The following is a 21603-nucleotide window of genomic DNA, read 5'->3' as shown; positions in this document are numbered from 1 at the left end:
TATATATATATTTTAAACCCCTCTTGCTTCGTTTTTTTTTTCTCCGGCGTCTCTCCGCACAGCGGACGATAGCTGCACTCTTTTCCGCGTCCCTCTCCAGCCTCTGGGCGATAAATAATATTTCGCAGGTGCACTCTGGGGATACAGCGGTGCTTGTAACCAGCGAGGATAGCACGAGCTATACACCCTTCTTTTCTAAACGTGTACCTGTAGCCGTGTCGGAGCGTGTGGCGTTCCACGCCACCAGAGTGAAATACGGAGTCTCATTCCGTCCTTATTCCCTTTTTTTTTCATCTCTCCGCTCGCTCTGTTTTTCACTTTTGTCCTCGTGGCGTCGCATTGAGTCTCTCAACCTAAGACTACAGCTTTCACAGTGATCGTCATTAATAAAATGATTGCTTTACCTTTGCAGCATCCCTACCCCTCGGAAGACCAGAAGAAGCAGTTGGCACAGGACACGGGGCTGACGATTCTTCAAGTCAACAACTGGTGAGTTACACCGCTCAACAATTCCATTACTCTACGATCTCAGCTTGATAAACAAGCCGTTAATACATAACCCCCTCCCGAGTCCCCGCGATTCATTCAGCTCAGATATAATCCCAAAGGTCCTCTAAAAAAAACGTATTTATGAGAGGGAAATCTCAACGCGATCTCTCCGCCAATTAATTACACCACGTGTGCGGGTCTCCGAACACCAAAGTCGGCGGAGCCACTTTCAGATAGCAGACGTGTAAACATTACCGGTGCACTTTATGCCTTCAGCTAATCTCACCGAGAGGTTTTCTCAAGTGTTTTCAGTGTCTCGCGCTGTACAACACACAACTTGCAAAAACCCACCGGTACATCGGTATCTGCTATTATGTTGCTAACTTTACGATTTAACGTATCTGTAACGAGTAGAGATGATCGCACCGCGAGTTCCTTAGATACCTCTGGTAGACGATACTCAACGGCATTTCAACCATGAAAATACCATAATAAGTGATATTCACCGTCAAATTCTTGAGATTAAAATCAACTTATTTTAACAGCACTGGAAATCCAACATTTCATGCTGTGAGAAACGGGGATATAAATTTTCCGGGGGGAAAAAATATCCTCTTTCTTGGTGGTCTCTGCGGATTCTGAAAATAACTGGGGAAAAATTCTGAAATAAAATCCTCAACTCTGCTGGCCTCGGAAACGCGTGTCGCTAATCCCAGGGGGGCTTAAGCGTTTTGGTGTACAGGGGTAAAAGGGTTTGGAACAGGGTCTCGTCTTAACTCACTCCATTCGCCCTTCGGAGAGCCGCTTCTTTTCAGCGACGATGAGAGAACCGGAGATGTATGGAGTGGTCTTAGTTCCCCTGATCCCGTTCTCGGGCTTTTGTTATCACACTCCTGCCTGATGGATGTTTTCGGTATGGCACCTGCGCCAACATGGAAATTACAGCCTCATGCTTTTCCGGCGCCTGTTCATCACTCGGAATTAAATTCAGCGGAGATAACCTCGTGTCGCTGGAATTGTTCTTCAGAAATTTTTGGAAATTTTTCATTTGATAGCTTGTGGAGAAGTTGGGACGGTGGGGGGTGGTGCGGCGGTTGGCTTTAGATTTCACGCTGATATGGGGCGAGCGGATGGACCGGCAATGGAGGAGTGGAGACGAGGCAAAAAGAGTTTGAGGAGAATTTGGGGGAGGGATGCTCCGGGTGGCTTGAACGCAGTTATAAATATCTTTCGGATTTCTTTAATTGTATTCTTTGAGGAAACAAGGAGGGTTATTTGGAGAGGTATGATCGCAAGTGGAGAATTTTTTGTCTTCAATTGAAATATCCAAGTCTCAAATTAAGACTTTTTCAGTTATCTCAAGTTAAGATTTTGAAAAGTCAATTTCAAGACCTGTGAAATTTTAAAATGAGGTTTTTTTTTTTTACTATATTCTTCAGCAATTTTTTTTGAGACTTATGATCTCAAAGTGATCTCAAAGTCTTCAGGCTCCAAATTGACACATTTAATAATATTATTTTAAGACTTGAAATTCTAAAATAAAGTTTTTTTTTTCTTTTTTCTTCGATGAAAAAAACGAGTTTTGTTTTGAGACATATGATCGCAAATTGAGAAGTCTTAAATTGAGACTTTCTCTCAAAGCTTTCAAACTCCAAATTAAGACTTTAAAAAACTTCATTTTGAGACATTTAAAATCTTGAAATAAGGTATCATTTTTTCAAATCATATTCTTCACATAAAAAAAGATTTTCCTTAAGACTTATGATCTCAAAGTGAGTCATTTTGAGACCCTTGACATCCTATCTCAAATTAAGATTTTGAAAAGTTAATTTCAAGACCTGTGAAATTTTAAAATGAGGTTTTTTTTTACCATATTCTTCAGCTATTTTTTTTGAGACTTATGATCTCAAAGTGATCTCAAAGTCTTCAGGCTCCAAATTGACACATTTAAAAATATTATTTTAAGACTTGAAATCCTAAAATAAAGTTTCATTTTTTTCTTTTTTCTTCGATGAAAAAAACGAGTTTTATTTTGAGACATATGATCGCAAATTGAGAAGTCTTAAATTGAGACTTTCTCTCAAAACTTTCAAACTCCAAATTAAGACTTTAAAAAACTTCATTTTGAGACCTTTAAAATCTTGAAATAAGGTATCATTTTTTCAAATCATATTCTTCACCTAAAAAAAGATTTTCCTTAAGACTTATGATCTCAAAGTGAGTCATTTTGAGACCCTTGACATCCTAAAATGAAGAATTTTTTTGGCTATCAGACAACGTTATGATAAAACAATCAATGCAAAGCCAAATGGTGCCGCCACATCAGAGAGCCGACTCCCCAACTCTAGGGAGGCCAAGACAAAATGAGAAAAGATCGAGAGGAGTTTGTGATGCTGTTGGTAATTGAGCACAAATCGAGTTTAAGAAGAGACCTACGCGTCGAGTTAAACATCCCAATGGGATTTGCGGAGATACTCTTCCCCGAGCAAGCGTTTCTGCAATGCATTCTTCAAGCTATCATGCTGGTAATTGCCCTCACGTGTGATCTTAATTGCACAAAATAACTTCATTTACTCCTTTTCCACTCATTCCATTGTAAATGATTTAATTATTCGCGACAAGTTAGCAGACATCACAAGGAAAAATAACGAACAGCGACTGATGCAGGACTACTTCTGCATTATTGTCGTAAGCATGTGGCACAAGCAAACGCTGAATTTTCCTTCTTGCACGGAGACTTGTGAAATATTTCACCCCGTGAAACTCATGTTTCCGTAATGTAATTAGACCATGTGGCCGTTGGCGCCCCCTTCCAGCAGCAGCCAGAACTGAGTGAGTGGGTGAGAGGCACGAGAGAGAGAGAGAGAGAGCTCGGGAAAATTCTGGAAATGGTTAATGCTTAGAAATAGCTAGTCCGCTAATTAGAATACCTCGAGGGGCAAATGAAATAATTCGTAAATAAAATAATTGCCGAGTGGATGGGGTTGAAACAGGGAGATATATCAAACCTACATCCTTCTTGGCCCACTCCAAGTACTCTACGTTTTTCGTCCACAATTTTCCGTCACATATATCAACCTGGACGGTAGTTAGAAACGCTGCCAGCTTGTTGCCCCACATGTCCATTACCACTGTACATTACCTCGGTTTTTCTCGGGAAACCCCAATTAATAAGCAGTATTAAAAATATTCCATCCGCTCATTACTATTTTTTATTCAAATGATGAGAAACCTGACATAAAGTCTTCGGACATAAAGTCTTTTAACAAAGTTCACACCAATTTCCATCGAACGATGAGAATATTAGTGAACAAAGACAGATCCCGATCGTCAAGATAAAAGACCGAGGAGAGTGATCGCCCCAAGCGATTCGTATCATCTCCAATGTTTCCTCGACTCAGCAGACATTCACTGTCTTGTCTCAGAATCATGGAGCCGAGACGCAGCAAATTTGTACTAATATTCTCGCTAATTCAGACGCGCAAGCATCGTCTCATCTTCTCAGTGGCCTCTTTCCCATTCTCCCTCAGCCTCTGTGTTGACGGGACCGGAGTGCCGGACTAATAAACTAGGAGTTATTTATTGGTCCAACGTAGGCACTATATTTTGCGATAGTTTTGGCACCGGGGGTAATGTGCCTGCATTGCCAGGTGCCGAGGTTGTTTATACGTTTACATCATTTGGGGGATGAAAAATATATCCACCAACGCGGAACATATTAAATGGTGGATTAATTGACCTCACGACAATGTTCAAATTTATCGTGAATTGCTGTTGCATAGTTGGAATTAAATTACGGCTTTGAGACGTGCATTCCGGCCATTATAGGTGTCTTACAGGAGGATTTTTTTTTGTTAATATGTGCCAGCCGTTAACAGGTTATTTAATAAACTGTGCACATTTTTTTTTTATTTCAATTTCATTACTTTTGACAAACTGATCACGGAAAAAAAAATTTAGGGGAGGATGGGGCAAAACGGCCCCCCTTCAATCGTCAATATTTTCCGATTCAATAATCCGATTGGGATGTGTTAGAGCTCGTTTTGAAGAATGAAAAATTATCTTCAAAATGAAGGTAAAACTGGGAATTTTCACAATGTCATTCACAAGTTATTGACAATTGAAGGGGGGCCGTTTTGCCCCACCCTCTCCTACTTGAATTGACTATAAAATATAGATAAATCAAGAATAATATACTTGAATCAAGTATATTTTATACTCAATTCAATTTTTTTTTCCGTGGTGGATTATTTCTAAGGCTGTCAAGTTCTTTGAAGTTGAATTAATTGATTTATCATTTTTTCTCTTCCCTTGAAGTAGATGATGTGATCTATATCTTGTGTCTCAGAGTTATCTCCACAACTGCATTCTGGGCTACTTAAAATATTTATTCTATACAATGATTTATTCGGATGGTAGTGACTTGCTCTGGCCCCATCGACCCAATCAACTAGTTCTCTAGGGAGTTTTCGGTTTTTCCTTTCTCCAAATTTATGATGCTTCATTAATTTCTTCAAAATCCTCGCGATTCCCCGTCTTAACGGAGTTGATGTCTTATCTCAAATTAAAACATCCTAAAAGCTCTAGTTTTTTTCCCGTAAAATTGACAGCTTATTGTTTCTGCACTCCACTCTTCGCCGGGTTTACCCCAAAACTCCCGAAGTTTGCTCCCCCAAGGCCCCGGAGCACAAATGGAAAACGGATTGATTAATCGTAGTAATTACCGATCAGCCCTCGCTAATTAGATATCCGACTCTTGCTACCCCTTCGCATCTCTCAGCCCCTGGAGAGTTTCCGTTCTCTTTGGTACGAGGATAGCGGTTGAATGTGGGCGGTTGGTTTCTAGGGTGCCACATTCACCCAGACTTGAGGCACGTGAATAGCGGTATTTTGAGAGGGTAACGGGCAAACGGATGGAGGAGAACACCAAATGAGATTGACGGAGCTACCCAATAAGCGAGAATTTAGGTGGAGAACACACATGCTGCTGATGATTTTCGAGGGGCCGAGGAACTACCGCCATATTGTTTGTGTAATCAATTGTGCAATGCGGGATGGTGAAACTGCTCTCGTTTCCGATGCTCCGAGTCTTGGAGACTATCAATCAGTGGGCTCCGCTCGAGATAATTCCCCCCCTCCCCCCCGCCCCCGACAATCGTTAAAGTATTTTCTGCCTATTTTAACATCCGTCTTAACATGTTAAATTTACAACCAACAGAATGTAACTTGCAGTCAGCTACTTGAACCTCCTGGGGTACCAGTGATTTTGTAAAACGAAATGTCTCGTTAGTAAGTCAGTTATACACGAGAGGCACCCGGTGTTGTCCCGTCATTTCGCGTGGTTTTACAGCGGTCTAAATTATACCAGTACGCAGTTATGATGTTAACGAGGGAGTCTCGAACTGGTATTGGTATACACGGGAAAAGCCAGTGCGATGAGCCGCCACGTTTGAGGATGGGAAACCGTTGGACGAGGTGGATGAGTTGTTGAAAAAAATAATAATCATCCACAGACTGACAACGAGTTTTGCTCTTAGCAAACTGGACCATATCCGAAACTTCTGCCACAAATGCAATCGTAGAATCAGGTCCCATTACAAATATCCTCAACACACCTTATTTGAAAGTCTTGAAACCATCCGAACGGAGAATATGGACCCTGACTCCCAGAGAGGCCTTGTTCGACTTGAAAAAAAAAAAAAAAAAAAAAAAAAAAAAAAAAAAAAAAAAAAAAAAAAAAAAAAAAAAAAAAAAAAAAAAAAAAAAAAAAAAAAAAAAAAAAAAAAAAAAAAAAAAAAAAAAAAAAAAAAAAAAAAAAAAAAAAAAAAAAAAAAAAAAAAAAAAAAAAAAAAAAAAAAAAAAAAAAAAAAAAAAAAAAAAAAAAAAAAAAAAAAAAAAAAAAAAAAAAAAAAAAAAAAAAAAAAAAAAAAAAAAAAAAAAAAAAAAAAAAAAAAAAAAAAAAAAAAAAAAAAAAAAAAAAAAAAAAAAAAAAAAAAAAAAAAAAAAAAAAAAAAAAAAAAAAAAAAAAAAAAAAAAAAAAAAAAAAAAAAAAAAAAAAAAAAAAAAAAAAAAAAAAAAAAAAAAAAAAAAAAAAAAAAAAAAAAAAAAAAAAAAAAAAAAAAAAAAAAAAAAAAAAAAAAAAAAAAAAAAAAAAAAAAAAAAAAAAAAAAAAAAAAAAAAAAAAAAAAAAAAAAAAAAAAAAAAAAAAAAAAAAAAAAAAAAAAAAAAAAAAAAAAAAAAAAAAAAAAAAAAAAAAAAAAAAAAAAAAAAAAAAAAAAAAAAAAAAAAAAAAAAAAAAAAAAAAAAAAAAAAAAAAAAAAAAAAAAAAAAAAAAAAAAAAAAAAAAAAAAAAAAAAAAAAAAAAAAAAAAAAAAAAAAAAAAAAAAAAAAAAAAAAAAAAAAAAAAAAAAAAAAAAAAAAAAAAAAAAAAAAAAAAAAAAAAAAAAAAAAAAAAAAAAAAAAACCTGGAACTTCCAACAAATTCCGTTGAAAATAATAAATAATAATGATCCCCACATGATGCGGTAGAAGAAACCAAGTGACTTTGAGTCACCAATTTCATCGACCAATTTCTCTATTGCGATAAAAAATTGTCCATCGAAATACACTCAACCGCGAGGAGCTGTTTTTAACTCAGTCGTTATCGTTTCGCTGCGAGGGCGTACACGTACTCACATTCTCCTCTTCATTTTTATCCAGCCCAATTGTATTTGCATGGGAATTGCGAGGAGAACAAGCAGAGGTCTCCCGCAATGGCACTTCTCCACGAATCGAATTAGACTCTCCAGTGTTCACCTACAACACATTTTTTGTCCTCATCCTGAAGCAGGTTTGGTGGATTTTTTTTGGGCGGGGGTCGTCGGTGATCGGTAGCATAGATGGGTTCCACACAATCGTCGAGCCACTCAGACGTACATGGAATAAGAAACAGAGAGCTCGAATAGTTTTTATTGCATTAGTCTCATTGTTACGTCTGCATCTGCCGTTGGGCTTCTCTCGGCTGTATCAGTACCCCCGGAGTATCACTTTACGTTCATTGAGTGCTTGGGATTATCAGTGGCGTAGGTAGGCAGCAGATCGCCGGGCGGAATGGAGCGGAGGATCCGATGAATCATTGAAGGCATTCGTAAACCAGCGAGAGTCATCTCTTCATGACTCCTGATTTCTCCGAGTGATTCAATGATTCCGTCTGGTCCTTCACATCATCCAGCCCAACGATGAATTGATATTATTTTCAACTCTGACGCCATTGACGCCTCACTCCACACCATCTAATGCAAGTGAGCAACACGAGAATGAGGGGAGCTCCGATGGAAGGCTAAATCGCTTGATGCCATTAGTCTCGACTTTGTAAATAGTTTTCGCTCAAAGAATAACAATCTACTTGGCGCTCAGCGCAATGGGGGACAGCCTCCCTTCACTCCTTTCGACGATAAAGGGATGAGGGTGGAAGCGGGAAAGGGGCACAACATGGGAATGCTTCAGTCGATCATGATCGATCATTTGGGATTACATCTGACCCCTTCTTGGCCAGATGAAAGGGTTCAACACTGACCATGACGTATTCGTCCCCTTTCGTCGACACGATATTTATTTTTTCGTCGAAAGATTATCGTGTTTATTACACAAGCACGAGTCAAGGGGTTGGATATCCCCTTCTTCTTCCATCCTGAAGTGGTGGAAGACAGGCAAACACTCCTGGCGATTCTCTTGTTACAAAGGCTCATCTCAATTGGTTTTTTTTCCCCTAAAAGTAGAAGTGTAAAAGAGATTTCTCAGTCTAGATCTTCTGATGTCTTCATTTCGTACGAATGAAAATTCCCGCTTCCGGGAATGCTTTTCCTTATGACAAAGAACACGCCGACGATTCTTGGAGTGGGACTGTGTCGACGATGACGATAACGGAACTGAGGGATCTCATTTATTTTTCCAACAGAAAGCCCCATTCTATCTTCTCTATTTCCTCAGGTGAATGAAGACAGAATCTTGGTGGTTGAATATAGTGAACACGAAAAATTTTTCGTTCCTCACTCCTTTGCTGCCGCAAAACAGAGGACCTTGTGATGGCACAATGCTTTCATCATTGCCGCGGTCTTTTCTTTTCATTTTGAAAAGAGGTGGAGGGTGAAAAAAGAAGAGCGTCGTGAACCGGAGTCTTGCAGGCTCGTCTTTCTCTTACGCTTCCCTTTTTTTTATCATGGCAAAGGATCCATTGTCGTTTAATGTAGGACTCACTTCCCTCTCGACTTTGGATGCTTCGGGGTTAGGTATCATGTCTCTTATGCAAAGGCCCTTTCACAATGTCCTCCTCTTTTCCCCCGTTTGTGACAGATTCCTCCGAAAAAAAATCGTTCAGAAAATTTATGATGACCTGTCCGAAAAGAGGAGAGGACGACTCCGTGAAGAATGATGTGTCCACTCGCCCTGTCTTCAGGGGGAAACAGTACATATTCACCATCTTGGTGACGGAACAACCCAATTTTTTTCTTCTCACCACCGAGAAATGAAGATATCTCCCGGGACATTACCTCTCACGATTGTAGGATGATTGTCGTACGGGGAAGCCCTGCGGGAGGCTGCCAGATGTTTTGCCATGGCGACCCAATCAGACGCAAACCCCCCGAAGCGCCTTTCTGCGGTGGTTGCGCCACCAACGACGATCAACCATCAAACAATCCACGGTACACCCTATCCTGGATGTCTGAACCCACTGACAACCAAAACACCGAGGCTCTTTTTTCGGCTCAAGACCCTCTGCGAGCATATGCCTTCATAGATCCCTTGATTATTTTCATCCCCTTGTTCATTTTCGTGTTGTTATCCACATGTTGTAATTTGTTTTGATATCAGAATGGGAGGGGGTTGTTTTCACTCAGGCGTGTGGGGACAACAGTGGAGTGCTGGGTTGAGGAACTAGACAGCAGGACCAAAGAAGGTGAACAGGAATGATTCATCTTGATGAGTCGAATTTGGATCAGGCTGTCATCCAAACAAGTGTTTCATCTGCGATATAAAATTGATAGCTATCAAGTTCTATTGATCCTTTGTTGACTTCGAAACTATTGTTTTTTGTCCTAAAAGTTCTTTACAATCCTCTCGTCATTCTGTTAGTATTCTGCTGGGTTGAAGAACTATTTGAGGAACTATTCAGGAATCATCAAAGCTCTGTCTTAAGATTGTAGACAGCAGTCCCAAAGAAGGTGGAGAGGAACGACTCATGTAGATGAGTCAAATTTAGATCAGTGCTATTGATCCTTTGCTGACTTCGAAGCCATTGTTTTTCGGCCCAAACGTTCTTCAAAATCCTCTCATCATTCTGTTGATATTCTTCCGTCCCCATATCTCATTTGATCACCCGCAATGAAGAAGGATCATCAATGAAACCGTTGAATAACAAATAAATGTGGCTTTACACCCCTCGTAAAAGACACCCACGTAACAAGTAGAAGAGCCCTAACAACAAACTTGACACATATCTCTACATGCCAACGAAACAGGATAAAAAAGGAATAGGTGACTGGTGATATGGCGTAGTTACAGCCTCCTTGAGTCCTCAGTGCGCCATTCGGAAGCTCGTTTGATGGTTCAGGAAGATCGTTATTGTCTCTAGACGCATCCCAACGCCATAATACCCGACCGTAGAGAGCCCGTTGACCACACATTCGATAACGATGAGGATACCCGAGGAAATTGTTAAAAACTTCAGTTTCCTTGTTTAGGTTTACGGTTCTGCGGATTCCGAATGTCTCTCACTCTTTTTTTTCTTACTCCGTCTCGCTGAATGTCGATGGGCCACGGGTTATAACGATTACCGGAGGAGACTTCTTGGTGGTGAGAGGAGGACAGCTGGGGTCTAGGTGCTGCTGGAGAGGGAGGGAAGACGCTATAACTAAGTTTTTATTGGGCAGTATATTACCTCGATGCGATAGCTTCCGTCTCGCCAGTGTCTAAGTTAAGCGGATAATCGTATATCTCTTGTGGCTTGGAATAAATGAAATCACCGTGACCACCTGCCTTGTTTATACAATCGTCGGCTAAATTCCCAAGAGTTCAGGGAGACATTCGGAGTAAGAGTGCTAAAGGGTGTATATTTGTCGTCAGCACTTTTAATATAAAAAATTATTTAAACAAAAATGAAATTTTTTTTTTAATTTCAATTTTTTAATAATTTTATTAAATTATATTTTATAAGAATATTGTAAAATATAATAATAATAATAATAATATATAATATATAACATATTATATTTATAATTTAATTTAATAATAATAATAAATCAATAATAAATAATTTAAATAATTATAAAAAATTTAAATTTCAATTAAAAATATTCTATAAAATGAATGAGGTATTTGGAAAAATAATTAATTTTAGGCAGTATTTTTCCTAGGGCTGAACTCCCGAATTGTTTTCGCATTTCAGCCAATTTTCAACTACTCCAATCACGCAATTTTCTTCCGATATGAGTTTGGTTTTGTGAAGGACTATCGAATTACTCCGAGGTTCTGCTCAGGGAGATGTAACCTGAGACCCACCCACTCCCCGTCCCGAGGCGATTCCCCGAGAATCCGCGAATCACGGAAATATTCCACATGCAGACTGCAGATATTCCCTCTCGTTTTTAGAATCCAACCCCTCGTCGGGGAGCCCTCAGCTTTTTCGGAGTAATAAAACACAATATCCGGGGGATTTTCGTAAGTTGCATATTCAATGATTTCCTCGGAGAGTTGGTTTCTCCTTTAAAAATGAAATTGAGGGGGTACTGTTGTGGGATTGGAATCGTTACAGGGGAACTCGAGAGATGATAATCTTCGCTTCTTCACTGTTAGAAATTTACTCTTTAAATTTTTAGTAAAAAATATGTCAATTTTTAACGACGAATAATTTACATGGAATTTCCGTTGATCTTCAAAGATTTTTCTCGAATTATCAGGGAAACCGAAGAATTTTCGTGAATTTTGTAGAGTTTAGAATTTATGTATGAACATCTGAGAAGCAAGAATTAATCATTTTTGCGTATGATAAATGTGAAAAAATTAAAATTTGGGAAGTGAAGAATAATTTGTGAGTTAAAAAAATTTAGAAATACCATGTTTTTTTTTTCATGATCAACAATTAGGCAATTTAGATATGTTTCGATATATAGATAAACTTCACACATGAAAAAATGAAAAATATGAGGCAGAAAAAATTTTTGGCATTTGAAGAATTTGAAAATACCGGGGATTTTTTTCACTGACTACTTCACGCGACTCATTGACCAATCAGAATTGAGGATTAGCGGTCAGGCAGTTTCGAGATATTTCGATATAAAACAACTTCACGTTTCTTTCATCTTTATAGTAAATAGGAGGATTATTTCGTTAAATTTTGAATTTTAGATCAAGACCCCAAAAGCGTCTTATTAAAACGAGACCCAACGGCATGTTTTTCCACCAATCCTCCAATTTCCCAAACTGAGCCCAAACGACTCGATCCCAAAGTCCGCCATCCGGCATCAGCTCGACGATTTAAAGATCGGAAAGGGGCGAAAAGATCACGGCATATGATTTAGAATATAATATTCGGTGGCGGATGTCAGCTATTGCTCGCCCACTGCGACGTCATTATGTCATCATCATTCTCCTTCGCACCCGGGGCCCAGCGCAAACTCTCGAGTTGACGGGAGGCGCGTGCGCATTTCGCCTTGGACATCACTCACCCGGTTCTCCCAACGAGAAACCGGCGTGGGGAGGGAGGGGAGGGATCCTCTTCACCGGCGATCCTCCGTCCTCGTTGGAGGCACGGGATTTCGGTGGCTGGAAGTGCTGCACTTGCGATCCCGATCCTCTCCGTCTCGCTCGGACGACGAGAAGAAAGCTAAACAATATTTATCACGAGTGAATTGGAGGTTCCTGTTGTCTCCCCAGCACTGCCCACCCACGTTTGAAACGCTTCTGTCACTTTAGTCACTTCGGACGAAATCGCGGCGTCAAATTATCGTCATCATCCTGCGATTTTTGCGGCGGGGGTATGCGTTAAAAATTTTCGTCTCAATTTTACTCATTTTGACTATTGGCCGGTTTTTGACGAATATCTCGGAATCTGAAAGAGATAGAAAATTTTTCGTCACGACCTTTTTTGTAGGGCCAATTGAGAGCTATGAAAAAGGTCATGAGAAAAGTTTTGCTATCTCTCTTAGATTCCGAGATATTTATCGACAACTGGGAATAAGTCAAAATCGACTTTTCCCGGTTTACCGGAAATTTTGATCGTGTTCAAGTTTCCCGGTAATTTCAGGGAATATTGTCAGTGAAAAATCGAATATTCCGTTGATTTTCTGGTCAAATGATTTAAAAATCAATAAAAGACTTGATTTTTCAAAAAGATTGAATCCAACATTTTTGAAAAAAGTGAATCGTTACTAAAGTAAAATTCAAGTGAACTGTTATTAAATTTCCAAAAAAATGTTTAAATCTCGAAAAATTTTGACTTTCTTTCCACAGAAATAAATAACAACATAAAACAAAAATTTCTAAAACTTAATATAATTTCCATTCGACATAGAATTGAATGCAAGATCCCAAAGTTGAAAATTCTTCAAAAAAACTCCTAAAAAAAATTTTTTTAATGTCGACACATTTTGCCTATGTGACCCCTCCTTCCCCCCACATCCATCAAACCCACCAGCAACACTGTTTTACACTCATCTCCTCTAACAACCTCCTCAATTTCGAGTTAAATAATCGTAATCTTTATTACAGATCGAGTGGTGGCCCCGACTGGTTTATGACTGATACCCTCCATCTGTTGTCCTCCTTTTATGATCCCCCGAGTCGTAAATGCGCGTAATACGAGTGACATTTGACCAGACAGATCCGATCATGGCCCACGGGGTCAGGCTGTTTGACAGACGTATCAAATTTTTTACAGATGATTATTTATCTTGCCATCGGCATTCATGACACGCCCAGTGTAAACGCGATGATTTAGACCCGACGATATTTATAAATGTACCTCATAGAGCCAACTTGTTGTTCTCATTGTTGCATTTGGATGATAGATCAAGGGGCGGAGGGGAGGGCCTCTGTTAATGTCTCGGTTGTGGTTTGTGTCAGTCCGTAAGACTCAAAGGATGAAAGAGAGACGGAGATGGGCCTCGGGGGAAGATCACAGAGGTTTGGATACTAGCGGAATTTTGCAGTTGAAATTTCACAACGATTCTCACTTTGGTTTACACTCTATAAACGGACGGACACGGGGCGCCCGTTACGCACGATCACTGAATCATTGTTGGTGATAGATTGTGCAGCTGTTGCTTACAGACGTGTGGAGTTTCGGAAGATCACAGGGGTTTTAAATAGATTTAGCAACAATAAGGAAGACTGGTGGAAATTTTGAATAAATAATCGTGGCAAAGTGATTTTTTTATTCGGGAACAGCAGTTATTCACTTCCATTTTTTTCCCATTCATAACACTTTCCTCACCGGTAGTGTATTAAAAAAAAAAAAAAAAAAAAAAAAAAAAAAAAAAAAAAAAAAAAAAAAAAAAAAAAAAAAAAAAAAAAAAAAAAAAAAAAAAAAAAAAAAAAAAAAAAAAAAAAAAAAAAAAAAAAAAAAAAAAAAAAAAAAAAAAAAAAAAAAAAAAAAAAAAAAAAAAAAAAAAAAAAAAAAAAAAAAAAAAAAAAAAAAAAAAAAAAAAAAAAAAAAAAAAAAAAAAAAAAAAAAAAAAAAAAAAAAAAAAAAAAAAAAAAAAAAAAAAAAAAAAAAAAAAAAAAAAAAAAAAAAAAAAAAAAAAAAAAAAAAAAAAAAAAAAAAAAAAAAAAAAAAAAAAAAAAAAAAAAAAAAAAAAAAAAAAAAAAAAAAAAAAAAAAAAAAAAAAAAAAAAAAAAAAAAAAAAAAAAAAAAAAAAAAAAAAAAAAAAAAAAAAAAAAAAAAAAAAAAAAAAAAAAAAAAAAAAAAAAAAAAAAAAAAAAAAAAAAAAAAAAAAAAAAAAAAAAAAAAAAAAAAAAAAAAAAAAAAAAAAAAAAAAAAAAAAAAAAAAAAAAAAAGGTTTGAATTTGATTTTTATGAGTGGATAAAATTTGAAAGACGAATAATACTGGATTGTCAAATCATTTTTATAAAACCAATCAATTTCTGAAAAAGAATAAATTCATTTTTCAGGTTATGTGTCACGTAAACTGAACTTGTCCCATTTTCCCGTTAATTATTAGCAAAAATCAAGGAGTTGATGTTTTCAGCCGATTTCTCCCCCAAACTTCTCGCCCTTCCTGACGTTCTTTACCGGTTATTTACGGTTATTTAGTGGCCCCCAAAGAGTTTAAGATCTCAGGAATTTATGGGGGCCACCTTAAGTGAAATTAAACCCTCCGTAAAAAAAAAACAATCTTTCCGTTTTTAGGTAAAATCGCTTAAGAAATTTAGAACCCTCGGGGCAACAAGTCATTTTGCGGAGGAGTTTCGGGTGCGGGAGAGAGAGAGAGAGGGCATTTGTGTAATTATACGGTAGCTAGTGAAGCCGGGTACTTGGGCACTCATCTCCTAAACCGTAAACTCGTTGGACCTCGCTACCGGTCTTTCTATATAATGCGTTCCTATCCCTCATAACGTGATAATGGTACGGGTGGGGGGTGGGGTTGGTGTACAGCAAAATGAGCAACTATAAATTTTGAATGAGGAGGAAGAGCAATTTGGGAAAATGTGCTGATCTTGGCAGTTTCGGGTGTCATTAGGCGTCAACGAAATTGAAATTATTTTGGGTTTAGAGGTGATGCCTAATATTTTAATATTAATTTCGTGGGAAGACAGGGCGTGAGGTCCGTCTCACAAACATTATTGGTCGTCAGAAAAAGAGTCCGAAATTAAAACATTATTTTCAATTTTCAAAACAGCATTTTTTTAAAACAATGAGGATGACCATTTTTTTTTTAACTAAATAATTTCGAAGGCACAATTTTTTTTTGGAAAAAATATTTTTTCCTCAATGTATTCTTTCCAGGGAACAACCCTGTGGAGTTCTCGTACAATAGATTATATTTTCCTGCCAACAGCTCGATTTCTTCTCGGGATATTTCTGATGATCACGATGAAAATTCAATTTTTGTGCGTTAAATTTTCTTCCATCGAGTTGGTTAATTTACCTCGATATATATACTTCTTCAGCAGAGCTACTCTTCTCTCTCATTGGAACCTTCTGACGAATTAAAAATTCCAATAAATTTCAAGAAAGAGCATCAATTATTAAAAACGTCTTATGATTCGACGTCAGACAGTCCAGATTGTGCCCCACTTCTTCTACACTTCCCCATTCCAAAATTCACTTTTATTCCATTCTCACCTCCCCCTCAATCCCTCCCGGGAATGCGAGCCAGTGGAGCATCGGAGTCTCGCCGTCACAAGACAGTTTTCCCCGCAATTTCCCCGGAACCGAAAAAAAAAATTCGCAAAAAAGAAGGAAAACTCCAAAGAGAGTGGAAAACCGAGTGAAACAAAACTCCGAGGACTCCCGGGGAGACCGAGAGAGGGGTAAAAACACCGAGCTAGGGAGGATGGGGTAGAAATGGACGATTACAGGGAGACGGTTTACCCGGGGTCTTCCAGAAAGCATTTTTCGCGAATGGGCGGTCTGGTAACTGTCGTAATGCTCTTGCTGAATCCGTAGTCCCCCGTTGGGCTCTCATCCCAGGAAAAACAGGGGGAGGGGAGACGAAATGGCACTCGGGGGGGTGATAGAGGCTACCTAATAGCTCACTGAATTGCCCCTGAAACACCTTTTTAATGAACTATTGCAGCGGGAAATGAAAATGGGGAGGAGGATACTGACGACAACCGTACGTGCGATACTCTCTCGGAGGAGGAGGAAAAAATTACGAGATAGGATGTTAAAAATGTTTTTACGCATGGAAATTTTTATCAGTGAAAATTCAAAATTTAACGAAAAAATAATTGAAAACCGTAAACTTTACTTCCATTTTCCATGAAAATTAATAAATGATTAAAGACTCAATGAAATTTAATGCGAAATGATCATATTTTGTTGCTAACAAGTTCAGAATTTCATTGAATCATCAATTTTTCGACTCGGCTCATCAGTTTTTGGCGAATATCTCCGAATCTAAGAGAGATAGCGAAATTTTTCTGAATTCCTTTTTTGTAGGGCACATTGAGGGCTACAAAAAAGGTCATAACAAGAATTTCGCTATCTGCCTCAGATTCCGAGATATTCTCGATCACACCTCTCCAACTTGTTCCTCCACGCGTAAAATTTAATTTGTACTGAATTAAAATGACGGAACAGAACAGAACGGGTGACTGGAACTTTGAGAACACGGTATAAACAGTGGTTTGTTACAACCAAAGGGGACGAAAACTTTTTATCGATGTCTCGGGGCATTGTTCCTCTTTTATTTCGCCTTCTTCATTAGACTTCGTGCTTGGCGTGCGGAAATAAACGAGTGAACGAATAAGACGAGGTAGAAACGAGGAGATAGAGTAGTTTTTGGGTGGAGGAGGGGTTATAACAACTTTTGTGTCCGCCCGAAAAGTTTCCTTATCGTGGGGGTAATTATTGGTGGAAGTTTCACTCGATGGTGGAGAAATTCGAGGGAAGAAATACTCAGCAAAAATTGAGTGTTTCCGAGGGACGGAGGGACGACTTTTTCCTGTATAAATTGATAGAATTTTTCAGAGGGTTTGCGGCCTGCTCAGTCANAAAAAAAAAAAAAAAAAAAAAAAAAAAAAAAAAAAAAAAAAAAAAAAAAAAAAAAAAAAAAAAAAAAAAAACGAACTGCGATGTACGATTACACGATTTTTTTTATAATTCTTCTCTGCGTGAACTTGGCACACATAAAGAACAATCATCAGCTGAAAAACACGTGGAGTTTGATGTCGAACGACCTGGGGTGAACGATCGACCGAAGGAGTGTCGGGAGAAAAATATTTCCTGTGTGCACAGGGGGCCACCCTCTAGTCAGAATCACCCCTCAGTTTACTCCATCCGTGTTAACGAAAAAGGAAGAAGGTGTTCATACATGAAAAATGATGACGTAATGGGGAAAGGTTCAGCACAAGGACAAAAGTGTCATTTCGAATCTCTCAAAATCTTCATTCTTCACGAGAATTTATCTATTTATTCAATTATTCACTTTTTTCATTATTCATTTATTTATTCATTTATTTATGAATAAATTATTTTTTAAAGTTGAATAAAAAAAATCCTCAACTTGTAATGACGTCACAGAAGTGAGAGTCTCTATTCGCCTCGTGTCATTAATCATCGGGATTTTGTACCTCGGATATCTCACGACAATGATCCCCAGGCACGAGCGACTCTCGACAAATCGCCTCTACCCGGGTTTCGATTTTATTTTCGTTGAGATGTCCCGGTGAGATGCGTCTAATTCTCCGGGAATGCTTCCCACTCGCTGGGCCACCGCAGCTTGACTCCAAACTCACCAAATTTGTAGTGATTTTTACGACGGAACAGGGAGAAAACGAGTGGGAATTCGGATGGAGGAAATTCTGTCGATTTTATTCAGACGAATTCGGATGGTTTTGGACGTGAGCGCGAATTTTATTTTTCTGTGGAGAATTGAGGTTGTAGGAACTATTTTGAATTCAGTAGCGAAGCGGTAAACCGGGTTAAGTCGATTTTGACTATTGGCCAGTTTTTGACGAATATCTCGGAATCTAAAAGAGATAGAAAAATTTTTGTCATGACCTTTTTATAGCTCTTAATCGGTTCTACAAAAAAGGTCGTGAGGAAAATTTTGCTGTCTCTCTTAGGTTCTGAGATATTCATCAAAAACTGATCAAAAGTCAAAATCGACTTAACTCGGTTTACCGCTTCACTACTGAATTGTAAACGTTATGATTCTCTGCGTGGGGAATTTCTTGGAGTGTTAGAAAACTCACTGCTAAAATTTAAATTAAACAATCTTGAAATTTTCGACGACTGATTCACACACACGGATCGGCATCAATTTGAGTAACATTTTCGTTGAAATTAAAAAATTAAAAAATAATTGACAATCTAAATTTTCAATTGATTATGAATTTACTAACTGACAAAATGAAATTGTAAAATCCCGAATCGTCAATCCTCCAACCTCAAGTATTGATTGACGAAATAATTCGCAATTTGTGTATTGAATTGATGATTAATTAAATAATTAAAAAATTCATGAGTCCTATTAACAATTGACTCCTTAAAAATTCAAGTTTTCTTGAAATTTATGATTCCGTCGACGACTGATACCCAAAAAAGGCAAAAAAATCTGTAAAAATCCCCGACTTCACCTCTAAATTTTCGTTCGCTCTCCGGGAAAGCCCCTCACGGAAAAAAAAACTTGATTCAAGTATAAAATATGCTAGAATCAAGAATAATATTCTTTAATAAATTATATAATAAACTTGATTCGAATATAAAATATATGATTAAAAAAAAATTCATATAATAAACTTGATTCGGGTATAAAATATACTTGATTATACTTTATAATCAAGTATATTTTGATATTTGAAGTATATTTTATACTCGATTCTCGTATATTTTTTTCCCGTGCTCATTCCCGCCCCTCCCCCGAAAAGGGGGAGGCCAGACAAAGGCTCTCCCTCCGTCCCTGCCTCTTCATTAGTTTTTACGAGGCTAATACACACCGTTTAAAGGGATAAGGGATTAAATCCACACCTGACCACCCCTCTGCAGCGCGCGATACCCGCGGCCGCCTTGTACATCTCCTCAGCAGCGCGTAGTGCCCAGCGTGATGGTAAATAAAGACCCTGTGAGCCTCATCATATCTCTCCGCCGTATCTTACGCGGAAAATACAACTGTCGCTGCGGAGTTTTCTATTTGCAAGCCAGGCCCTGGCATTTCTCCCCCTTTTTTTCGCTTGAGGTGCATGTGAGGGCGGATGAGGCGGTCATACAGTCGGAGAGCTTCATAAATAACCTTCACGTTTGCTCCTCACGTGACTCTGGAAAACCGCATCTCGCGAAATTCCGCCCCTTTTCGAGTGTCACAACCTAAAACCTCGTCTACTCCAGGGATTTTTTCGGTACTCGCTCGCTCTTTCTTCCCCCNCCCCCCCCCGGTTTTTTTTCCACGAAATGCGAGGAAAAAATTGCGAATAAGAGGGTCTCGGCGGGTCATAAATAACGGTTGACAGTTCTGGATGTAACCCGCGTGGCTCGGAGACACCTTACACCCCTGGGAGAGAGAACATTTTTATTTGAATGGAGAAAAAAGAGCCCAGGATAATCGAAATGGAGGTGGCTAGCCGAGCTCGCGTCGAGAGGATGCTGAGTCATGGCGTGATGATTGGGAATATTGAGTTTCTGGGGTTTTCGAATATTTGGGTGGACGACAGCAGTTGAAATGGCGATCAGCCCGGGAGACAGTATTAAGAATTTTCCGTGGTAACTCCTGTGAAATTGTGTCATTCAGAAATCGAAGATTCCGTTAATTTTCTGTTTGAATGATCGAAACATTGAGAAAATGTTTGATTTTTCGATTCAATTATTCTGTGAAAATTCAAGTGAACTCTCAATTTTTTAGCTCTAGGAAGACGGAAATTACACAGTTTACGTGAATTTTCAAATGAAAATTAATATTTACTGGAAAATTCCGTCGAATTATCAGGGAATTTTTTAAAAATTCTGGGAATGCCAAGAATTTTAAAGAAATTTCCTGAAAATTCAGAAGAATCTGGAATTTAACGAGAGATTTCTCTCGACTGTTCTGATTTTTCATCAATTTTCTTGAAATAATTAAACTAAAATTTACAGTTCTCACGGATTTTTCCATGAAATTATGAATTCCCAATAACAAAATTCCTTGAAGTTGCGTGAACCTTTTTTCAGACACTGGTGCCCCTGAATTTAATTCGTTCAAGCCATTCCAAACTTCACTCATCACGAAATGAGCTATTAAGACATGTTTTTGCGTCCAATATCTCAAATGAAATCATAACTTCGAAAACTCCTTGAAACCCAAGGAAAAATTTCTCAAAAAAAATTACAGCACCTAGAATTCCCTGGCCTTCCGTAAAAATATTATCACCCAAGGATTACGAATGTCGAGATGAGCTTCTCCCCGACCCTTTAAAAAAATTGAGATAGTACATGAGAATTCAGGATGAGCCCTCTAGAAGCGCCCGACCACTTTGACGGGGTTTCTTTGTCGGCTTTTGTCAGCCGGTGAATTAGATTGCATAATCCTGTTTGTACTCCCGAAATGACACCACTACCACCGGGGGTTGACATTCAGAAAGAGCCTCACCCGCCCCCTCCCCCAGTTCCAGTCTCTCAGTGAACCGAAGCGACAGAAGGAGACGGAGAATTGGTCGAAAAAAAATTGTGCTTCGATGGAGTTGAGGGCGCGAGGTACGACTACGAGGGTAATTGACTACGATTGGAAGATTGGACGTGGGTGGAGTGGAAATGTGAATTCGTTTTCCATAAAGCCAGACGCTTCGTTAAGCCCAATTATCCGTTTGGAAGGGTGGCCATCGATACCGAATGTACCAGAGGCTTTGATATTCCATTTTCCCTGTATTTTTATTTTTCCGAATCGATCGATATTAAATAGAGGGCGGTGGAATTGACTCCCATCAATGTCGTCTCCAGTCCCAATTTTATTTATATTTCTGCCAGGAAACTTCACTGATGGAGATAATTAAAATTATAATTTTCTTCCTCGATGAATTAAGGATATCCTCACTACAGATTCAACCATTTTCAATCACCAAATTTGTCAATTAAATTGCAGAATTCAGCAGTGAAGTGGTCAAACGGTTTAAGTCGATTTTGGCTATTGGCCAGTTTTCAATGAATATCTCGAAATCTGAGGCAGATAGCAAAATTTTTCTTATAGCCTTTTTAGTAGCGCTCAACTCGCTCTACAAAAAAGGTTATTATAAAAATTGCGCTGTCTCCCTTAGATTCGGAAATATTTCTAGAAAACTCAACTAAAGACCAAATTGACTTGAACCGTTTGACCACTTCATTACTGAATTATTAAAAAAGACAAAAAAAAAAGTCTTGTCTACCAAACATCTTCTTCAAAGCGTCTCAATTTCGAGATGTTCTAAATTTCCGTCATCACGAAGTCACTCAAGGTAGTCCGCCCAAT

At 38.1% G+C, this 21603-nt stretch overlaps 1 protein-coding gene across 2 annotated transcripts in view; it reads left to right on the top strand.

Annotated features, from left to right (window-relative positions):
* Positions 1-21603, top strand: part of LOC107041908 (homeobox protein homothorax) — a 326462-nt gene that overhangs the window by 262640 nt on the left and 42219 nt on the right. For both annotated transcript variants that reach the window (XM_015262721.1, XM_015262720.1), the window contains exon 11: positions 413-489. In XM_015262721.1, the coding sequence (XP_015118207.1) occupies positions 413-489 (77 nt within the window). The remainder of the gene's footprint in view (positions 1-412; positions 490-21603) is intronic.

The sequence above is a fragment of the Diachasma alloeum genome, unplaced genomic scaffold (assembly GCF_001412515.2).
Source record: "Diachasma alloeum isolate Michigan unplaced genomic scaffold, Dall2.0 Dall_scaffold_00391, whole genome shotgun sequence".
In the NCBI taxonomy this organism is placed as follows: domain Eukaryota; kingdom Metazoa; phylum Arthropoda; class Insecta; order Hymenoptera; family Braconidae; genus Diachasma; species Diachasma alloeum.
This window is presented reverse-complemented; position numbering and strand designations above follow the sequence as displayed.